This window comes from Mauremys mutica, chromosome 3, assembly GCF_020497125.1.
Source record: "Mauremys mutica isolate MM-2020 ecotype Southern chromosome 3, ASM2049712v1, whole genome shotgun sequence".
In the NCBI taxonomy this organism is placed as follows: Eukaryota; Metazoa; Chordata; order Testudines; family Geoemydidae; genus Mauremys; species Mauremys mutica.
Genome location: NC_059074.1, coordinates 190198081 through 190217234, shown reverse-complemented (window position 1 = coordinate 190217234; position 19154 = coordinate 190198081). Strand labels below are relative to the sequence as shown.

Sequence of the window (19154 nt, the reverse complement as noted above, 5' to 3'; positions counted from 1 at the left end):
TTTGGGTTACCAGAACTGCAGGGGAAAGTTAAAATGCAAACAAAATGATATTAGGCTTTTAAAAATTTAATTTGTGTGTACAAACAGACTTAAATTTGGGCCTCACTTATTAGATGCAGTTTCAATGTAAATTAAAGGCCTTAATGCTTCAAACTACACACGAGAGTAACTTTATGTATAAGAATAGTTCCATTAAACTGAATGGGACAATTCACATGGGAGTTTGAGAGAATATATTTTAACTCTGCCAAAGTCTATTGGATTAAATGGTCACTTGAGATCATAGGGCTAAATTCACCACGGCAACTCTAACAGCCTTCTATAGAGGCTCTGCATATCCTAAAGCACAGTAACCACTTTTCTACTGACTCAGTTGAGAAAAGAGGTCAATAAAAAACATATAGGGGATTAATTTACTTATAGTAGAAAGCATTGTATCATCAGCTGAAAAATTAAGTGACAGCATCCACAACTATGAATCTCTACTAAACACTATCAGCTTGTAGGACAATAAAATTCCACATAAGCTTCAACTCTAGTCAATCATTTTTTATGCTCTAAATACAACATTATAGTGATGCCCATGAACAATGTTATAAATTAAGTGTGAGTTGCCACATTCAATTACGGAGTTTGCAACAAGATGTCTGTTTACTTGTTATTGTGAGTCACAAAGAAACAAAACTGCCTGGAATTTCACAACAAATTTTGGTCCTGGATTCAAAAGTATTTTGTTTGTCTTTTTAAAATGAAAACACACAAAAATGAGAGTTGTATGATGAAGCAGTCAAGATAAAATAAATCATCCAGGTGTTTCCTTTAAACTATGTGCACTAAGCAAATTTGAAATTCAAGAGTTTACAGAAAAATTTAAACAGTTAGGGCCTGATCCTAGAGATGCTGAGCGCTCCTAACTCCCACTGAAGTAGGAAGTACTCTGACTGGAAGGATCAATCTAGCTGTCCTTCCCCCTCTTTAAATATCTGTTGAAAATTGGAGCTTTGTTATTTCCAATTGGAAAGTATATCTGATCATATGCTAACATCATGTACCCCAGGAAAATTATGTTTGCTGAGAAGTATACCATAAAGTGTTTGCGTGTGGGGGAGGGTAAGGGGGAGAATATGAAGTATGTATGTGCCTTCCTTGTCATAAGACTGTATTTAACAATGTAATCTGAAAGCTTCTTGAACCATTACAGACTCTTTCATTTCACTTAACTTGTTGTTTTGACTAATTCCCAGTAATACTGCCTTAGGCTATAAGATGCATTCTGCATTCAGGTTATGAATTTTGTTTACTTCATATCGTGAATGTGGAGATTTTGTAACACCTTCCTATTTGCATTTTTAACATATTGCTTAACTCTTTCAGGTCCTTTAAGTTCAAGTAACTTTACAAAACCATTCCCCCACCCTTCCAGCCCCCCTTCTGATAGAAGTGTAGTTCTCTGGATAAAGCACTGGTTAATAAAGTTACCTCTTTGGATGTAAATCCTGGAACCAGCCTTGCCACACTGTCCCAGTTGATAGGCTGAGGGACACCGATTAGAGAGTACAGGATCATGTCCAAAACCATTTGATTATTATCATATGGAAAGTTATTGTTTTCTGAGTATCCTCGACTCATCTTTTGGCACTAAAAGCTAGAGAGAGGCAAACGTTGTAAATATGTATACATAAAGACCCATAAAGTTTAATACTGCTCATGTTTCACAGCAGCAATAATTACATGATCAGTTAAAGTACAATACATATTAATGGCAGCACTACTATTACTGTACAAAGTCAAGTACTAATATTACTACTTAAATAAATCATACAGACATCTATGCAGCCCAGATTCCATTAAAAAAGGCACACTTGCAAAATAGTTTCTTTCAGTACCATCAGGTTTTTATCCTGATCAATACCTTAAGTAGTTCTATCATAAAAAAACCCCAAAAGATTCAGCTTCATTTAGGCTTAAAAAGAAGAACACTAATGAAACTACAGCAGGCTTTGTTTTAGAAGTGGCAATTTTTAGAAACGTTAAGGCATTTGATAAAAGAAGACAACAGAAGTTATTCTGCAGATACCAAGATGAGTTATACTATAGTTTGACATCTAAATCTAAAAGGAGAGAACTATTCCTCAATAGGGAACAGGCTGTGTTATTAATCATCTTCTCTTCCTTGAAGTATGAATGAGTGAGTAGGTCAAATAGGAGACAATGCAGAAAAATCAGCAAGATAGTGGGAACCATTAATTCTTATTACAGGTTACAGGGAGTTCAGCTGGGTTTTTTAAAAAATATAAACCTGACAACAGTAATATAAAGTTATTAGGAAGAAATTGAGATACTGATTTTTCTAATTAGGTAGTAAATAGGAAAGGCAGGAATCGGGACTTCATACTGTAGTGTTTGATCCACCAGCCACAGTGTGTCAGTATAACAGCTACTGTATAAAAAGTAGAGAAAACAGTCTCTTTTTAATTTAAGGTGTAAATATGAATGAGTAGCCTATTATAGTGATATACAATTACTTATTTCAGCACATGCTTTGGCCATGGAAAGTAAATAAAGGTACGCTTATGTAGAGGGAGTAGCTATTAAAACAGACATTCCAGCACTTAAAGTGGAAATACTAGCAATTGATGAGATCCACAAAGTGGAGATAAGAAAGAAAGAAAACGGGACAAAACTTGCATGATGTGCAGTAGTTTCAAACAATACTAAACTCATCCAGTTAAAAATTTGGTAAATAAGTGCTTTATGGTCCAATCACATGCTTATATGCTTACACGACAGGCCCAGTTTTTTCAGAATCTCCATTAATTCTGCATGTCCAATCTAAGATATCTACAGCCTGACTTTTCAGATGTGCTGAAGCATCCACAGCTCTAAAGTCAATGGGAGCTGCAGCTCTCAGCAACTCTGAAAATCAGGTCCTATGGGTTTCAAGTTGAGCATCGAGGAACTGAGGCATACAATTCAATTAGTGAACAATTTTGAAAAATGTTGGCCTTAGTTATTATGGTTGCCAATTTTGGTAACTTTTGATTTTTCTATACCACCACCTCCTGCAAGTGGCACCCCAAATTGTAAGTATATTCAAAAGGGTCATGGTGGTGGAAAGAGTTTAGAACTAAGATTTTCAAATGCAACTAATAATTTCGGGTGCCCAACTGAGATACCTTAAGAGGGTCCGATTTACAGGAAGTGTTGGTCACCCACTCTCTGAAAATCAGGTCCTTTCAAGGTGCCTCAAATTGGGCACCTAAAAATCAAGGCACTCAAAATCACTAGTCAGATCTGAAAATCTTAATCTTGGGGTATAAATAATATGGCAATGGGAGGAGAGAAGATAGCCAAGAGCTGTGACTATGGAGAATCCTCAAAAGGCTGCAGTTGGATGTAGTCTCAATGGACTTGCTTGCTACATGGAAAGTCCTCTAAGAGTTGCTTCCTTTGCCTCACACTAATTTTTCTAGTAGCTAGAAGAGGATTTCTTACAAATTTGTGGTGTAGTAGTAGGGAGACCATTGATTTCATTTCAGAGTATAAGCAATAAGGCATAACATTTTGCCAGAAATTTGAACTGGTAAAACAAAACATAAAAACCCAACATGCAACTGAGAAAGTGTTTATGTTGTGGGGAAAAGCATCTGAATTTGTAGAAATTATTTGGAAAAAGAAACAAATGAATAATTTTCTTAGTTTCAGAATATTCATCAAAAGAATATTTAGAGGGAAAGTTATTTTTTGTTTCAAGGTAGTTTTGTTTGAGGGAAAGAAACAGGAAGTCAGTTTTTTCTCTGAAATGTAGCACTGGCAAGAAGTCCCAAATTAACAGCTATGGAAAATATTTTGCTAAAGAGCAGATGTTCCCTTTAAGCAATGGCTGTCAAAACTTTCCTATGCAGGAATGCCAGTGTGTTTCAGCGCTGTTCCAGAATTGTGACCTTTAGGAGTAAAAGTAGTTCAGTCTCCATGTCCATTCAATAATTGGCCTTCATTTTCCAAATACTATCAAAAGTGTCAACTGTGATGATTTTTTTTTTTTAATTCAGACCTCTCTCCATTAGTGAATGGACAGAAACCAATAGTTTCACAAGGGCCATTGAATACTGCATAAGAAGTTACCAAAAGGGATGACCAAGGCCAAATCTGAACCAATGACATAGGTGAATGGTTATTAGATACTGAGCCTGTCTCCTGTGCTATCCAGTCTACCCTTAACTGGCAGTTACAAAAAAAGTCTGAATGACAGCAGGGTAAAGGTGCAGTAACAAGTTTTATTCTCTATAAAGTCAAGATGTAAGTACTGCTTATGGTTAGGCTTAATAAAAATACAATCACTATTGATACTGATAGCCTATAAAGGTTATTCCTATTGTATAAATATACTGTATATTCAGGTGCAGAGATAGAGGAATAGTAGTTATTCTTAATAACCAAATAATGAGAATAACTTTTTATTATATGTTAATAACCATAGTTATTCTCATTTGCAAGGGTTCTAAAATTTAAAGGAAACAAAACCACAATGGGTTATAGTAGTCTTAACATTTTACTAGTAATAACTGTGACGCAACTTAACACTGCAATTATGACAGGTACTCTAAGAGGCAGTGACATTTCTTGAGAGGCATGAAGGTTTTGTTTTTATCAAATATGCACTTTTCTATTTTAGTATTAACTGGAGCCTAGATTTGGCAATCCATGCAAATACCCTAGATGAGGATCTGTTTTGGTCATAAAATGACTAGGGGCTTGGCTACACTGGAGAGTTGCAGCGCTGGTGGTGGGTTTACAGCGCTGCAACTTACTCACCATCCACACTTGCAAGGCACATACAGCGCTGCATCTCCCTGGCTGCAGCGCTGGCTGTACTCCTTCTCTGCCTCTGGTATAACTATTGCAGCGCTGGTGATGCAGCGCTGCTCCACCAGTGTGGCCACCAAAAGCGCTGTAATTGGCCTCCAGAATTTTCCCATAATGCTTTTAACTAAAGAACTCTCTTTGTTTTGTTATGATGCCTCTTTGTTTTGTTGTGAACTCGGGGCTCCTGGAGCTGCTTATCTAAAAAACAAACACAGCTCCTGTTTGCTGTGAATGAGGCAGGCAGGGGGATGAATGTCTACAGCTAGTGTTTGCTTGAGGAGAGAAACAGCACGGCGGGGAGGAGGGGGGGAAAGGGAGTCCATTGGAGCAGCTGCTTATCTGGTCTGCAGGCTATTTGCATTTAAGAGTGAATGAGGGGTCGGGGAAATGGTCAGAATTTGCAAGGCAGGGAGCTGACACAGTGGGAGCATGAACGAGGAGGTGAGAGGAGCTGAGGGTTGCACTGATATCGCCTTGGGCAAACTTAAAAGAAAGGAAGGGATCGGAACTTGCAAGGCAGGGAGCTGACACACAGTGTCATCTCCAAAAATCCACTCACTCTCTCTCCCCCACGCTCCCTGTCACACTCCACCCCACCCCCCTCTTTTGAAAAGCACATTGCAGCCATTTGAACGCTGGGATAGCTGCCCATAATGCACCACTCCCAACACCGCTGCAAATGCTGTAAATGTGGCCACACTGCAGTGCTGGTAGCTGTCAGTGTGGCCACTCCAGCGCTTTCCCTACACAGCTGTACGAAGACAGCTGTAACTCCCAGCGCTGCACACCTGCAAATGTAGCCAAGCTCTAGGAATGGGACTACAGTCTTAGCCACAAACTAAACACAGGTTAAACATGTGCTGCCCTATGGGAAGTATCTACTCCCAAAAGTATTCCATGCGGTCAAATAAATATAGCTACTTAAATCTGCATGTGCAATAATCAAAATACAAAATACAAACTACTGCTGTTTGAATTAAACGCTCATTCTGATCATATACACAGAGCTGTGCCATACATGGATCATCATACAGGCAAATGAATGAGCTTGGATATTGTATGCATGTAGTATATTAAGTCTCAGTATTTAATTCCTATTTTGGAATTAGCACACATTGTGCTTGCCTTAGTGGGTTCTCTAGCACGGTTCTATTGTTGTATAATAAATCTTGTAAAAGCCATAGCTAAAGCCATGTTAAAGACTTCTTCCTTTTGCAGCAATGGTACACACTTTAAGAGATGCAACATGGACAAGGCCTATAGTAAGTATCACCACTCTAAAGAGATGACACTGCATCTTTGTGTTCTGCATAGTCTACACTACTGCAAGTGAAGCTCAGCTTAAAAAAAACAAACAATGTCATAAATAAGGTAAGTGAAACATAGCAGCTATGGGTGTGGCACAATTTAAAAAAGTTTTTAAACCACTTAGATTAGTACATTAAATAAATACTGAAAGAAGGCAACTTCATAAAGGTATCTTTTTTTTTGCTTAGTGTTTCATTTGTTTAACAATATAAATGAAAAAAAGTGTCAGTTCAAGGCATAGCAGGTTTACTTACAGTTAGGGAAATGTGGAGAATCATGTAAGACTAAAATTTAAAAAAAAATATGCAGACAAATCCTTGGTATTGTAAAGAAGACAAAGCACAATTTGAGGACTGGGATTTAACCATTTCCATGCAAAGAATTTATTAGAGTTGCAGAGGATTTTCTTTTTCTTTCCTTTTTTCTTTCTTTTTTTGTTGGGGGGGGGGATTTTTTGTATACTATGTTTAATTAGGAAGTATTAACACATTTAAAAATCCTTGCCATGTCAACATCAGAAACAATAATTTAAAAAAAATCAATCTGTTGTTTAAAGAGACATTAGTCATCAGATTTCTCTATTTAACAGGGTGTTATCATATTACTGTGTGAGCATCCTTGTAACATCTGACATGTCATTTCTAATATTTTATTAAGTTGAGTGACATTTCTGATTACACATATTTAACAGACCAGGCATGTCTATGAAATGTTAGTATTCAAAAAAAATTGGGCAGGTGTGCTGGGGTTTGTTTTTTTTTGGGCAGGTGAAGGTACTTTCTGAGTACTGAATAAAAGATAATAAAATATCTAAGTATTTATTTGTCCTCCATCTATTTTTCTGGGTACAAAATTAGTGTGTTAGTTTTACCACAACCACCCCACCTCCCAGGGGCCCCTGTCCAGGGAAGCAGGGACCCCAAGACTGATGAACCACACCCCGCGCGGTGGGGTTCGCTCAGCAGTGCCCAGAAGGTGGGAGGGGCGGGCCCCGGGGGCAGCGTCCCCTGGAGAACGAGGCGGGCGCTCAGCGCCTCCTGCCCAGAAGGAAAGAGAAGCTGAAAGGAGGGAGAGGCTGGGAGTCGGTTACCTGGGGCCCGATCCGGGCGGCAGCGGGAGGATGCGGAGCTCTGGGTTTGAAGCCACCGAGGAGCCCGGCGAGCGCCAGCGCCGCGCTAGGGTGGGATGGAGGGAACCAAGAAGGCGCTTCCTGGTGGAGGCAAGAATCCAGACGGAGCGTTACCGCAGCGCGGCCACAGACTCAGCGTCTCCCCCGACCTCGCCCAGGCACTGCCCGCCGCCGCCCCCCGCGCGAGGAGCCACTGACCGCACACAGGCCACTCACCGCCCCGCCCCGTCAGCCCCGCCCGGTCACTGGCACCCCCCCGCCTCTGACAGAAGACAGCCAATGGGGTGGTGAGGCGCGGGCCCCCCCCCCGAGAGAGGCGGGCCCGGGCGTGCTGTGTCACGGGGTCCAGTCCCCGCCTCCTTCCGCCGCCTTGTCGCAGTGCAGCGGCTCCTCCCTTCCCCCAGCATCTGGTCTCCTAGCAACGAGCCGCCGTCTCAGGCAGGTGGACGGGGCGGGCGGGGCTGCTCCTTTCCTCACCCAGGACAGGGGCAGATGACCCCCCCCCCCCGCTCGCCCCGGGGCCCCAGTCCTGTCTCGGCGTGACGTCACGCCATCCTCCGTCGGCACTTCAGCGTGATGTCACACCTCCACCCCTAACCTACACCGCCCACCTCTCTATCCGCATGACGTCACCCCACCACTCGACGTCACCCGCCTCACGGCCACCTCAGTGCGATGTCACCCAACCGACCAGCCCTGTACTTTGGCATGATGTCACCCCAGCCCCCAACCTCACACCGTGACAAAACCCCAACCTGGACATTTGCTGTTCCAAAAGCCAGTGATAAATCACTGCAGTGGTTGGCCTCAATTTCATCAGCACCAGGATGGCTCTGGGTAAAGGACACGTTTTCAGTTACTTTGGAGGAGGAGTTATTGTCCCCTACTTACATGTAGTCCCCTTTCCTGCACAGAAGAGAGAGTTGGCACCTTATGTCCTGGAAGTGGGGAAGGGGACAGACAGGCTGTAGATGTATGTACATTGCCCCCCTTCTAATCCCAGCAAGTGGTGAATCTGCCAGTGGAGAATTCCCTGAGACTTCGTTAACTTTTGCCTGGGTCCCCCTCTGCACTATCAAAACTCCCTGGGTGATTTCAGGAGCATGGGAAACCCATATTGCCTGGGAACAAAGCTGGAGGAAAAGGATCCCTGCATCTGCACAGAAGCTAGGCACCTGCAGGCAGGCTGGCTGTGCTTTTAGTAGATCTCTCCAGTTTTGTGCAGTTTTTGTTAACCTGATTTTTAGAGGGCTGATTTATTATAGGGTTCACGAGTAATCTAACCAGAAGATCCTTAGGTTCTTCTACCAAAATCAGGCTGCAGGATTAGAGAATGTTGCAGTGGTTCTCAAACTTTTGTACCGGTGACCCCTTTCACATAGCAAGCCTCTGAGTGCGACCCCCCCTTATAAATTAAAAACACATATATTTAATGCCATTATAAATGCTGGAGAAGCAGGGGGGTTTGCGGTGGAGACTGACAGCTTGCAACCCCCCCATGTAATAATCTTGCAACCCCCTCAGGGGCCCCAACCCCCAGTTTGAGAACCCCTGAGTAGAGAGTTCAATACCTTGTACGGACCATTGGTGTGTGTGGCAAGAACATTCACGCTGAGGACAGAGCCAGGCTATAGAGATTTTTATTAAAATAAAGGAAAAATTATCAAAGCTCCAAACCACAGAATCAGAAAGAAGTAATACAGTTCTAGGGGTACCCATGGTAACATTCCTTGCAGAAGCTACTTAGACTAGCATATCCATAGCCTTCCTTCGGGACCTAGAGTTAAGAGACAGCATAGTCTTTGGCATGCCACAATGAGTATGATGTTCCAGGTTCCTCAATGACAAGATGGTGGAGATAAAGGCTAGATTAGAATAGCTAAGGTATACTTAAAAGTTAAGCTAACAGCTAAACAAAAGGAACTAACAAACTGAATGCTAAAAAACTTGAAGCTAAAACAAGTAACTCCACATGGTTGTTTGCCCTCTTATGGGGTCTTGGCACTATCCTGAATATTCATGTCAGTGGTCCACCTTTCATGTCCAAAGCTCATTTCCTTACCCCATTGGTCTGACCCAGTATGGCCGTTCTTATGTTCTGTCATATCCCCCTTTAGTCGTCTCTTTTCCAGAATTCAAGATAAAAAGACACTTGTCAGCAGATCTATTCAGATGAGAGATTTTCCTTTCCTGGTTTGAATTTATCTAGAAAAAAAATCAGTAAAAGGAAAAGAACAATTGCTGCAGCTTTTGGGCATGATTACACTATGGCTCGAATCATGCTATTATATTAACAACTGTCAGGAAAACCATTTCCTGACATGGTGGTTGCTATACTAATTTAGTATTGTTTCCCTGTCCAGAGTGGACATGCTGCTCAAAGTAAAATAAAGATTTCCCTGAACAAGATAGTAAATGTAGGTCATGTGCTTCTCTTAGCTGTAAAAAGATGCAGAAAGGACAATATTTACTACAAAATTGAGCTACATAAGTTGATGAGTATCATGTTATCAAGTTAGGAGTAAAATGGTTTGCAGTAAGCAAGATTGGATGTGGGTATAAATTCTACTGAAGAAATTGAAAAAGATCAGAGACTATATTAGGGAAAATATAGAGTGCTGCACTACTACACATCACTGGAAAAGGTTATGGTTTATGGAAATGGACAAACAACTTTTCCAAGATCATTGGGAATCTGATCTAGCCCATATACTCCACTTCATAGCAGGTGGCTCATATTCATGTATAACTATGTTGGTGGCACCAGGCATGGCCCAGTGTTAACAGAGGGGTGGAAAATGACAGTGCCAATGAAGGCTCCCTGTATTAGGCCTCTGCTTGTCCGAGCCGCTTCCATGTTTAGACTTTAATTAACTCCACAGGCTAAATGAAAAGAATGGAATGTGTGGCAACTAGTTATCAGTACCAGGAGGCAATTATACAGCCTGCTTGCACCTGGCTGAAGGGAGTAAAACAGAATGACCGGTCAAGAAAAGTTACTAACGAGATAATATGTTTTTTGCCAAGTATGATCTAACCTGTTTAGAGAAATTGCTACTTTATAATGTATTTGCTGTATGGGAACTAGAAGGGAGGGAAGAAGGGGGGGGGAAGGAGGAGCTGGGCATTGGGGGTAATAGACATGCTTAGCTAAAATCATGTATAAAGACAGAGAGCTGCTTGTATGGGGGGTGCTTGATCTGAGACGTGTGTCTCCGAGCACGTGCGCTTTGAGATCTCAAATAAACTTTTTTTTTTGCTTCTCCACCCTGGTGTGTCTAATTGGAGCAAGGCACTCCGGGCAACGAACCACTGTTGCTGTCGCCTCAGGCCTTTTGTGCCGGCAACAACTAGACAGCCACTGAAACAGCTACATTTTGCCTTCCCATGATGTTGATTTCTACTAATAGCAAGATGATACAGTTTAGATCAGCTTTAACTTGCTATCATTTGTCTGTAGTAATTTTTTTACAGGTTCATATATGTAGTACTACACCTTTGCTATGTCTCCTAAGTATCCTCAGTGCATGGAATGTGTAGGTCTTCTAAAGGTCTTATTTTTGTGACAACATTTGTCTTGTAAGTTGTTGTAGCAGCCATGCCAAGGAGGAGGTTTTTGTTTGTATTAAATTTTGAGGCAGGTTTTGCTACACTTTTTGGTATGCAAGCTATGGGAGCATATGTTAGATTGCTACTATGCAGTGTAGTTGTAGCCGTGTTGTTCCCGTCCCAGGATATTAGAGAGACAAGGTGGGGGGGAGGTGAGGTAATATCTTTTATTGAACAAGCTTCTGTTGGTGAGAGAAACAAGCTTTAGAGCCACACAGAGCTGACCTGAAGGAGAGCTCTGTGTGGCTCGAAAGCTTCTCCCTCTCACTAACAGAAGTTGGTCCAGTAAAAGATATTACCTCACTCACCTTGTGTCTCAGGTAATTAGTAGTCTTATTGTGGACAGGGCATCTGAAAGTGCTTTTGAATATCAGAATTAAAACATATGACTTGAATCACTATAGCTCATTTTGTATAGTATTCACCCCCTGTGGTTTTGTTTGTTTGTTTTTTTTTAAATTGTATTACATTTTTACTTCTGTTCATACTTTGGATGAAATCCTGGCTCCATTGAAGTCAATGGCGAAACTACCATTGACTTCAGTGGGGCCAGGATTTCACCCTTTGTGTTTTTAATTTTTCAAGGAACTGTTAGTGGTTATCCTGTAGTTCAAATGTGAATTATAATTTTAATAAGGTTTGCAACTAGTTAGTGACAAGCTGGTTCCAAACACAGTTGGTATTCAAACAACATGGTTAATACTTGGTTAGTAATGGCAACTGATAACAATGTTTTGCCCTCACCAGATGCCCAAGGTGGAACAGTTCAACACATTGTTTATTTGCACTGTAGATTGGACCCTCTAACCACGCCGCTCTTACAAGTTTGGCAGGTATTCCTTCCTCCAGCTCTTTTTGTGGCACCACATTCTAGAGTGCACTGCCCCACATGCTGTTGTTGGTGTTATTCTGTGGGCATGTACTCCCCTCATAAGGCATTATGAGATTTTCCCAGAAGGAACTGGGACAAACAGAGTTAGGAAGTGTGGGTGACATGAACACATAAAGATGGTTGACTCAGACTTCAAGGTCAGAAGGGACCATTATGATCATCTAGTCTGACCCCCTGCTTAATGCAGGCCACAGAATCTCACCCACCCACTCCTGTAACAAACCCCTAACCTATGTCTGAGTTATTGAAGTCCTCAAATCGTGGTTTAAAGACTTCAAGGTGCAGAGAATCCTCCAGCAAGTGACCTGTGCCCCACACTACAGAGGAAGGTGAAAAACCTCCAGGACCTCTGCCAATCTTTCCTGGAGGAAAATTCCTTCCCGACCCCAAATATGGCGATCAATTAAACCATGGGCATGTGGGCAAGACTCACCAGCCAGCACCCAGGAAAGAATTGTTGCATTGTGAAAAAAGCTATAGTATGCACAGAGATCACCTGTTTTTGTTATAAATGGGTTAAATAAGAATGTCACGAACAATTATAAAATCATCATTGCATTTTTAGTGTAGACAGGGCCTAACTAATTGCATTTTATTAATGCTAAACAGAATTGTTGGTAGTATGTTAGTGTATATACGTAATAAAATGATGAAAATGTAAAATACTTTGTGTTTGTGTGTATAAAAGAATGCAGCACTTGAGAAGCATTATAGGTTATATCAATGATATTTTTCTAATTGGCTCATCTCACTTGGTCCATCTTTTTCTCATTAGTTCAGCTGTTAAATTTATGTGTGCAGCAAGTCTTTCCATTTCTCTCAATTCTTTAAACTCTGCACTATATTTATCAGTGAGAAAGGGAACTGTTTGAAGTAGCAACTATGAGAACATCATTGGGACTTTTAATCGATTTAAAGATGAGGCAAAATTCTAGATTTCTTTAAGGCTCCCTGTAATGGGATATTATAAGTAGGTTGAAGGGCTGTACTGGAAAATATTGATGATTAAAAATAAAATCCTATGTTTTCAAATAGCGAAAATGGACTTGGAGAAATGTATAGCAATGTGTAAATTGGATTGCAGTATGTGTAACAAGGATCCCATTAATGCATCTCTACCATGCAATTTGAGGGACCTTGTTACAAAATAGTAACCCAATAGCAGGCATGGTTAAAACTTGGTTTGGTATTTAGTGTAGATGGGATAGAACCATGGATTTGTACAGTGCTATAGATCTGAACCTTTGCAGGACTGTAGCATGACTCAGAAGCATTATTAAAGATGTAGTTTATTCCCATCTACATTGCAACATTGAACCTTGGTTTAATTGCGGCAGGGGTCTACTATGTTGTAACCAGATCCTGTACCATGGTAGAAATTTATAGCTGGAAATGTGACCTTTGTTGCTTAGAAATTGCAGTATGGAATGGACAAAATATATGATGTATACTGTTTGCTATTATTTAATTAAAAACCTTATTGAACATTTTAAAATAGAAATACAACTTTCTTTAAAATAGTCATGTTACAACATTGTTGAAGGATTTTTCATACAGCATAATTTTGTTTTGGAGATCAAATGAATGGATTTACACTTCATAGAATATTTGTTGTATTATTGAATCTTCTATATTTCTTTGTATCAGAGTTTGATGTTCACTGTTTGTAACTGAATAGGCATCCTTACATGAAGAAAATAGCTATTTGGAAAAAATTAGAATCTTGCAGAAAGAAAATCTTCAACTCAAAGTTGGCCTAAAAGAAAAAGGTTCAACAATGTCTAGCGTCATGAAAGTAATTGAGGATAAGGTACTGAAAATTCAAACCCATTTGTCTTTGTAATGGAGTTAGTCTAACATTTGTTCAATGTATCTTAACACCAGTTGGGCCTTCGTTTTGGGAAAGAAAGAAAATCTTGCATTCCCATCAGTAATGAAATGTGCTGATTTTTAGCTAATTATTAATAGCACAATAAAACTTAACTCTACTTTTGATAAACAGTAGAGCATATTACAATTAGCCCTGTGCTTCTGTAATGCTTTGTCAGGCTATGACTCATCTTGTCACCCCTCTGTCTTCAGCAAGAGAGAGACATGCTGCTGCTTAACTGGGTTTGAGTTTCTTGATACCTCCACTCTGTTAGCCACCCAAACAATCTCCACTGGGCATACTAGCCTTCACTTTGCTTTGCAGGTTAATAATAGGTACACACCACTCCCTGAACCCCTTTGAAGTGTTTTCCTATAATATCCAGACCCTGTCATTGGTTACTCACAGAAATACCAGATTTTCTATCCCCAAAGAGACAGTGTACACATCAGCTTCTTTGAGTCAACAGAGCATCAGCTCCTATATAACCTCACATCACTGAGATATATTTATTATCAAAGGCTAAGATATCAGAGATAGTGAGTAAAGCGAATAATGGAAACAGAAAGGTTACATATAAAACAAAATCAATACATGGTTCCTTGAGATCAAACTTATCTTTAACAGGCTAAACATTGTCTAAAAGAAATCTAATCTCACCTAAAGTCATCTTGCAGCATTTCCAACCAGGGCAAGTTGGGATCCCATTTTCATGAATGTAATCGCACTGACTGATTACTTCCTCGGGTGCAGGATAAAGAGGCAGTCTTTTGCCTTCTCCTTATATTCTCCTCTGATCTCCAAGGCAGGCTGACGGCCTAGGATTTATTCCTGGTGTGCTCCATTGCATTGTCTTACAATGCTTCATTTACATGTGAACCGAGGCAGACAGGTTAATATTAAGGCTGTCATTTAATTGCAGTTAATGCATGTGATTAATGCAAAACAAATTAACTAGATTTAAAAATAATAGTCATGATTAATTGCAGTTTTAATGCCACTGTTAAACAATAATAGAATACCAATTTAAATTTATTATAAATATTTTGGATGTTTTTCTACATTTTCAAATATATTGATTTCAATTACAAAACAGAATACAAATTGTAGAATACTCACTTCATATTATTATTTTTTATTTGAAATATTTGCACTGTAAAAAAGATAAAAAAACAGTATTTTTCAGTTCACCATATACAAGCACTGTAATGCAATCTCTTTATTGAGAAAGTACAACTTACAAATGTATAATTTTTTTTACATAACTGTACTCAAAAACAAAACAATGTAAAACTTTAGCACCTACAAGTCCACTCAGTCCTACATCTTGTACAGTCAATCACTAAGACAAACCAGGCTGTTTACATTTATGGGAGATAATGGTGCCCACTTCTTATTTACAATGTCACCTGAAAGTGAGAACAGACATTTACATGGGACTGTTGTAGGCAGCGTTGCAAGGTATTTACATGCCAGATATGCTAAACATTTGTATGCCCCTTCATGCTTTGACTAGTTGGCTCTACAGTTTTAAATTGTTTTGTTCTTGAGTCCAGTTAATGTAAAAAAAAAATTCTACATTTGTAAGTTGCACTTTCACGATAAAGGGATTGCACTATAGTACTTGTATGAGGTGAACTGAAAAATACTATATCTTTTTTACAGTGCAATATTTGTAATAAAAATAATTATATAAAGTGAGCACTGTACACTTTGCATTCTGTGTTGTAACTGAAATCAATATATTTTAAAATGTAGAAAAAGATCCAAAATATTTATAATAAATTTAAATTTGTATTCTATTATTGTTTAACTATGCGATTAAAACTGCAATTAATCACAATAAATTTTTGTAATCTCATGATTAACTGCGATTTTTTTTTAATCATTTGCTAGCCCTAGTAAATATGCACACTTTGTCTGGCAGAAACCAGTTTTTCAACCCTGCCTTGATTCAGACTTCTTTAGCGACATATTTTCTTTATACATATATAACTTTTTACATAGTATCTGTACCTACATTTCACAATGCTATTAAAGATCAGTGTGATGCTGGCTTTCATTTAAAAGCTTACATTACATCATTTATGGATAAATACTATTAAAGTGGTATGCTAAATGTAGTTAGTCAGGCCTGACAGGAGTTACAGTTACAGAACTCTCTTTTTGCCCTGCCACCCCCACCAACATGATACAGTTCTGCGGCGATCTGGAAGCCTACTTTCGCCGTCTCCGACTCAAAGAATACTTTCAGGACAACACTGAACAGCGCACTGATACACAGTTACCCTCCCACCAACAGCACAAAAAGAAGAACTCCACATGGACTCCTCCTGAGGGTCGAAATGACAGTCTGGACCTATACATTGAATGCTTCCGCCGACGTGCACAGGCAGAAATTGTGGAAAAACAACATCGCTTGCCTCATAACCTAAGTCGTGCAGAACGCAATGCCATCCACAGCCTCAGAAACCATCCTGACATTATAATCAAAGAGGCTGATAAAGGAGGTGCTGTTGTCATCATGAACAGGTCTGACTACCAAAAGGAGGCCGCCAGACAACTCTCCAACACCAAATTCTACAGGCCACTTCCCTCAGATCCCACTGAGGAATACACTAAGGAACTGAACCATCTACTCAAGACACTCCCTACACTAACACCGGAACAAGTCAACATACCCTTAGAGCCCCGACCAGGGCTATTCTATCTACTGCCCAAAATCCACAAACCTGGAAATCCTGGACGCCCCATCATCTCGGGCATTGGAACTCTCACTGAAGGACTGTCTGGATATGTGGACTCTCTACTCAGACCCTATGCCACCAGCACGCCCAGCTATCTCCGTGACACCACTGATTTCCTGAGGAAACTACAATGCATTGGTGAACTTCCAGAAAACACCATCCTGGCCACCATGGATGTAGAGGCTCTCTACACCAACATCCCACACGCTGATGGAATACAAGCTGTCAGGAACAGTATCCCTGATGATGCCACAGCACAACTGGTTGCTGAGCTCTGTGCCTTTATCCTCAGACACAACTATTTCAAATTTGATGACAATATATATCTCCAGATCAGTGGCACCGCTATGGGCACCCGCATGGCCCCACAATATGCCAATATTTTTATGGCTGACCTGGAACAACGCTTCCTCAGCTCCCGTCCACTCACACCCCTTCTCTACCTACGCTACATTGATGACATCTTCATCATCTGGACCCATGGGAAGGAGACTCTGGAAAAATTCCACCACGATTTCAACAGCTTCCACCCCACCATCAACCTCAGCCTGGACCAATCTACACGGGAGGTCCACTTCCTAGACACTACGGTGCAAATAATTGATGGTCACATTAACACCACCCTATACCGAAAACCTACCGACCGCTATGCCTACCTTCATGCCTCCAGCTTCCATCCCGGGCACACCACAAGATCCATTGTCTACAGCCAAGCACTGAGGTACAACCGCATCTGCTCTAACCCCACAGACAGAGACCAACACCTACAAAATCTCCACCAAGCATTCTCAAAACTACAGTACCCGCACGAGGAAATAAGGAGACAGATCAACAGAGCCAGACGTGTACCCAGAAGCCTCCTACTGCAAGACAAACCCAAGAAAGAAACCAACAGGACTCCACTGGCCATCACATACAGTCCCCAGCTCAAACCCCTCCAGCGCATCATCAGGGATCTACAACCCATCCTGGAGAATGATCCCACACTTTCACAGGCCTTGGGTGGCAGGCCAGTCCTCGCCCACAGACAACCTGCCAACCTGAAGCATATTCTCACCAGTAACTGCACACCGCACCATAGTAACTCTAGCTCAGGAACCAACCCATGCAACAAACCTCGATGCCAACTCTGCCCACATATCTACACCAGCAACACCATCACAGGACCTAACCAGATCAGCCACACCATCACCGGTTCATTCACCTGCACGTCCACCAATGTAATATATGCCATCATATGCCAGCAGTGCCCCTCTGCTATGTACATCGGCCAAACTGGACAGTCTCTAAGGAAAAGGATAAATGGACACAAATCAGATATTAGGAATGGCAATATACAAAAACCTGTAGGAGAACACTTCAACCTCCCTGGCCACACAATAGCAGATCTTAAGGTGGCCATCCTGCAGCAAAAAAACTTCAGGACCAGACTTCAAAGAGAAACTGCTGAGCTCCAGTTCATCTGCAAATTTGACACCATCAGCTCAGGATTAAACAAAGACTGTGAATGGCTTGCCAATTACAGAACCAGTTTCTCCTCCCTTGGTTTTCACACCTCAACTGCTAGAACAGGGCCCCATCCTCCCTGATTGATCTAACCTCGTTATCTCTAGCTTGCTTCTTGCTTGCATATATAAACCTGCCCCTGGAAATTTCCACCACTTGCATCTGAAGAAGTGGGTATTCACCCACGAAAGCTCATGCTGCAAAACGTCTGTTAGTCTATAAGGTGCCACAGGATTCTTTGTTGCAGTTACAGAACAATGAATCCTTTGCTAGTTGGCACTGAGGCAATCTTAGGATCACAGCTTCCCTCCACTGTAAGGCACAGAAGGAAGCAAATTAAAATAAAGAGGTGGAAAAATTGCAAAAGCAGCAGATGAAATGAGCAGAACCAAGCAACATTGCATATTTCTTCCTGCCTCCAAGCCCAGCAAGCCTCTTCTGCCTAAACCTTTTGGGCTTGTGGTTTCATGGGATTTCAAGGGCAGCGCTGGAGGTGAAACAGAAACCGGCCAATGGGAGCTCTGGAGACAGTGCTTGTGGGCACGGGCAGTGCACGGAGACCCGCTGCCACTCTCCCCCCAAGAGGCGCACAGAGACGTGCCAGCAGCAGTTGCTTCCTGGAGCAGCATGGGGCCATGGTAGGTAGGCAGCCTGCCTGAGCACCCCTGCTGCGCTGCCGGCTGGGAGCTGCCTGTGGTAAATGCTTCCCAGCCAGAGCCTGTACTTCACACCCCCTCCCGCACCCCAACCCCCTGCCCCATGTCAGAATCCTCTCCTGAACCCAAACTCCCTTCCAGACCCCGCACCCCCTCTTGCACCCCAATCCCCTGCCCCAGCCTAGAGCCCCCTCCTGCACCAAACTCCCTCCCAGAGCCCACACTCCTCACCCTCTTCTGCACCCCAACTCTGCACCAGCTCCCTCCGGCACCCAAACTCTCTCTCAGACCCCGCACCTGCTCCATTAATATAGTAGAAATGTGTGGCCCATGACATCATACCAAAATTTGTGGAGTGGCCCCCCTGCGAAAATTGTTGCCCACCCCTGCTCTATGGCATGCTACCCTTCAGAGGCAGTAAGTAAATGATACATTTTACAACATTGCCTTATGCTCTGTGCTCACAACCTCCTTGGAGGAAAGAAAGGAAGCCAGTGGAAACTGTGGCTCCTGAGCAAGTCATGGTACTGGGGAAGGATGGAAGAGCTGGAGGCAGAAGCCACTACAGCAG

At 41.6% G+C, this 19154-nt stretch overlaps 1 protein-coding gene across 1 annotated transcript in view; it reads right to left on the bottom strand.

Moving 5' to 3' along the window:
• SANBR (SANT and BTB domain regulator of CSR) overlaps positions 1-7535 on the bottom strand; it is a 49846-nt gene extending 42311 nt beyond the window's left edge. The window contains exons 1-3 of the mRNA XM_045012017.1: positions 7520-7535; positions 7265-7384; positions 1480-1645 (exon numbers count right to left, since the gene is read on the bottom strand). Coding sequence (XP_044867952.1) covers positions 1480-1629 — 150 coding nt within the window. The 5' untranslated portion in view covers positions 1630-1645; positions 7265-7384; positions 7520-7535. The remainder of the gene's footprint in view (positions 1-1479; positions 1646-7264; positions 7385-7519) is intronic.
• Between the last annotated feature and the right edge of the window lie 11619 nt (positions 7536-19154).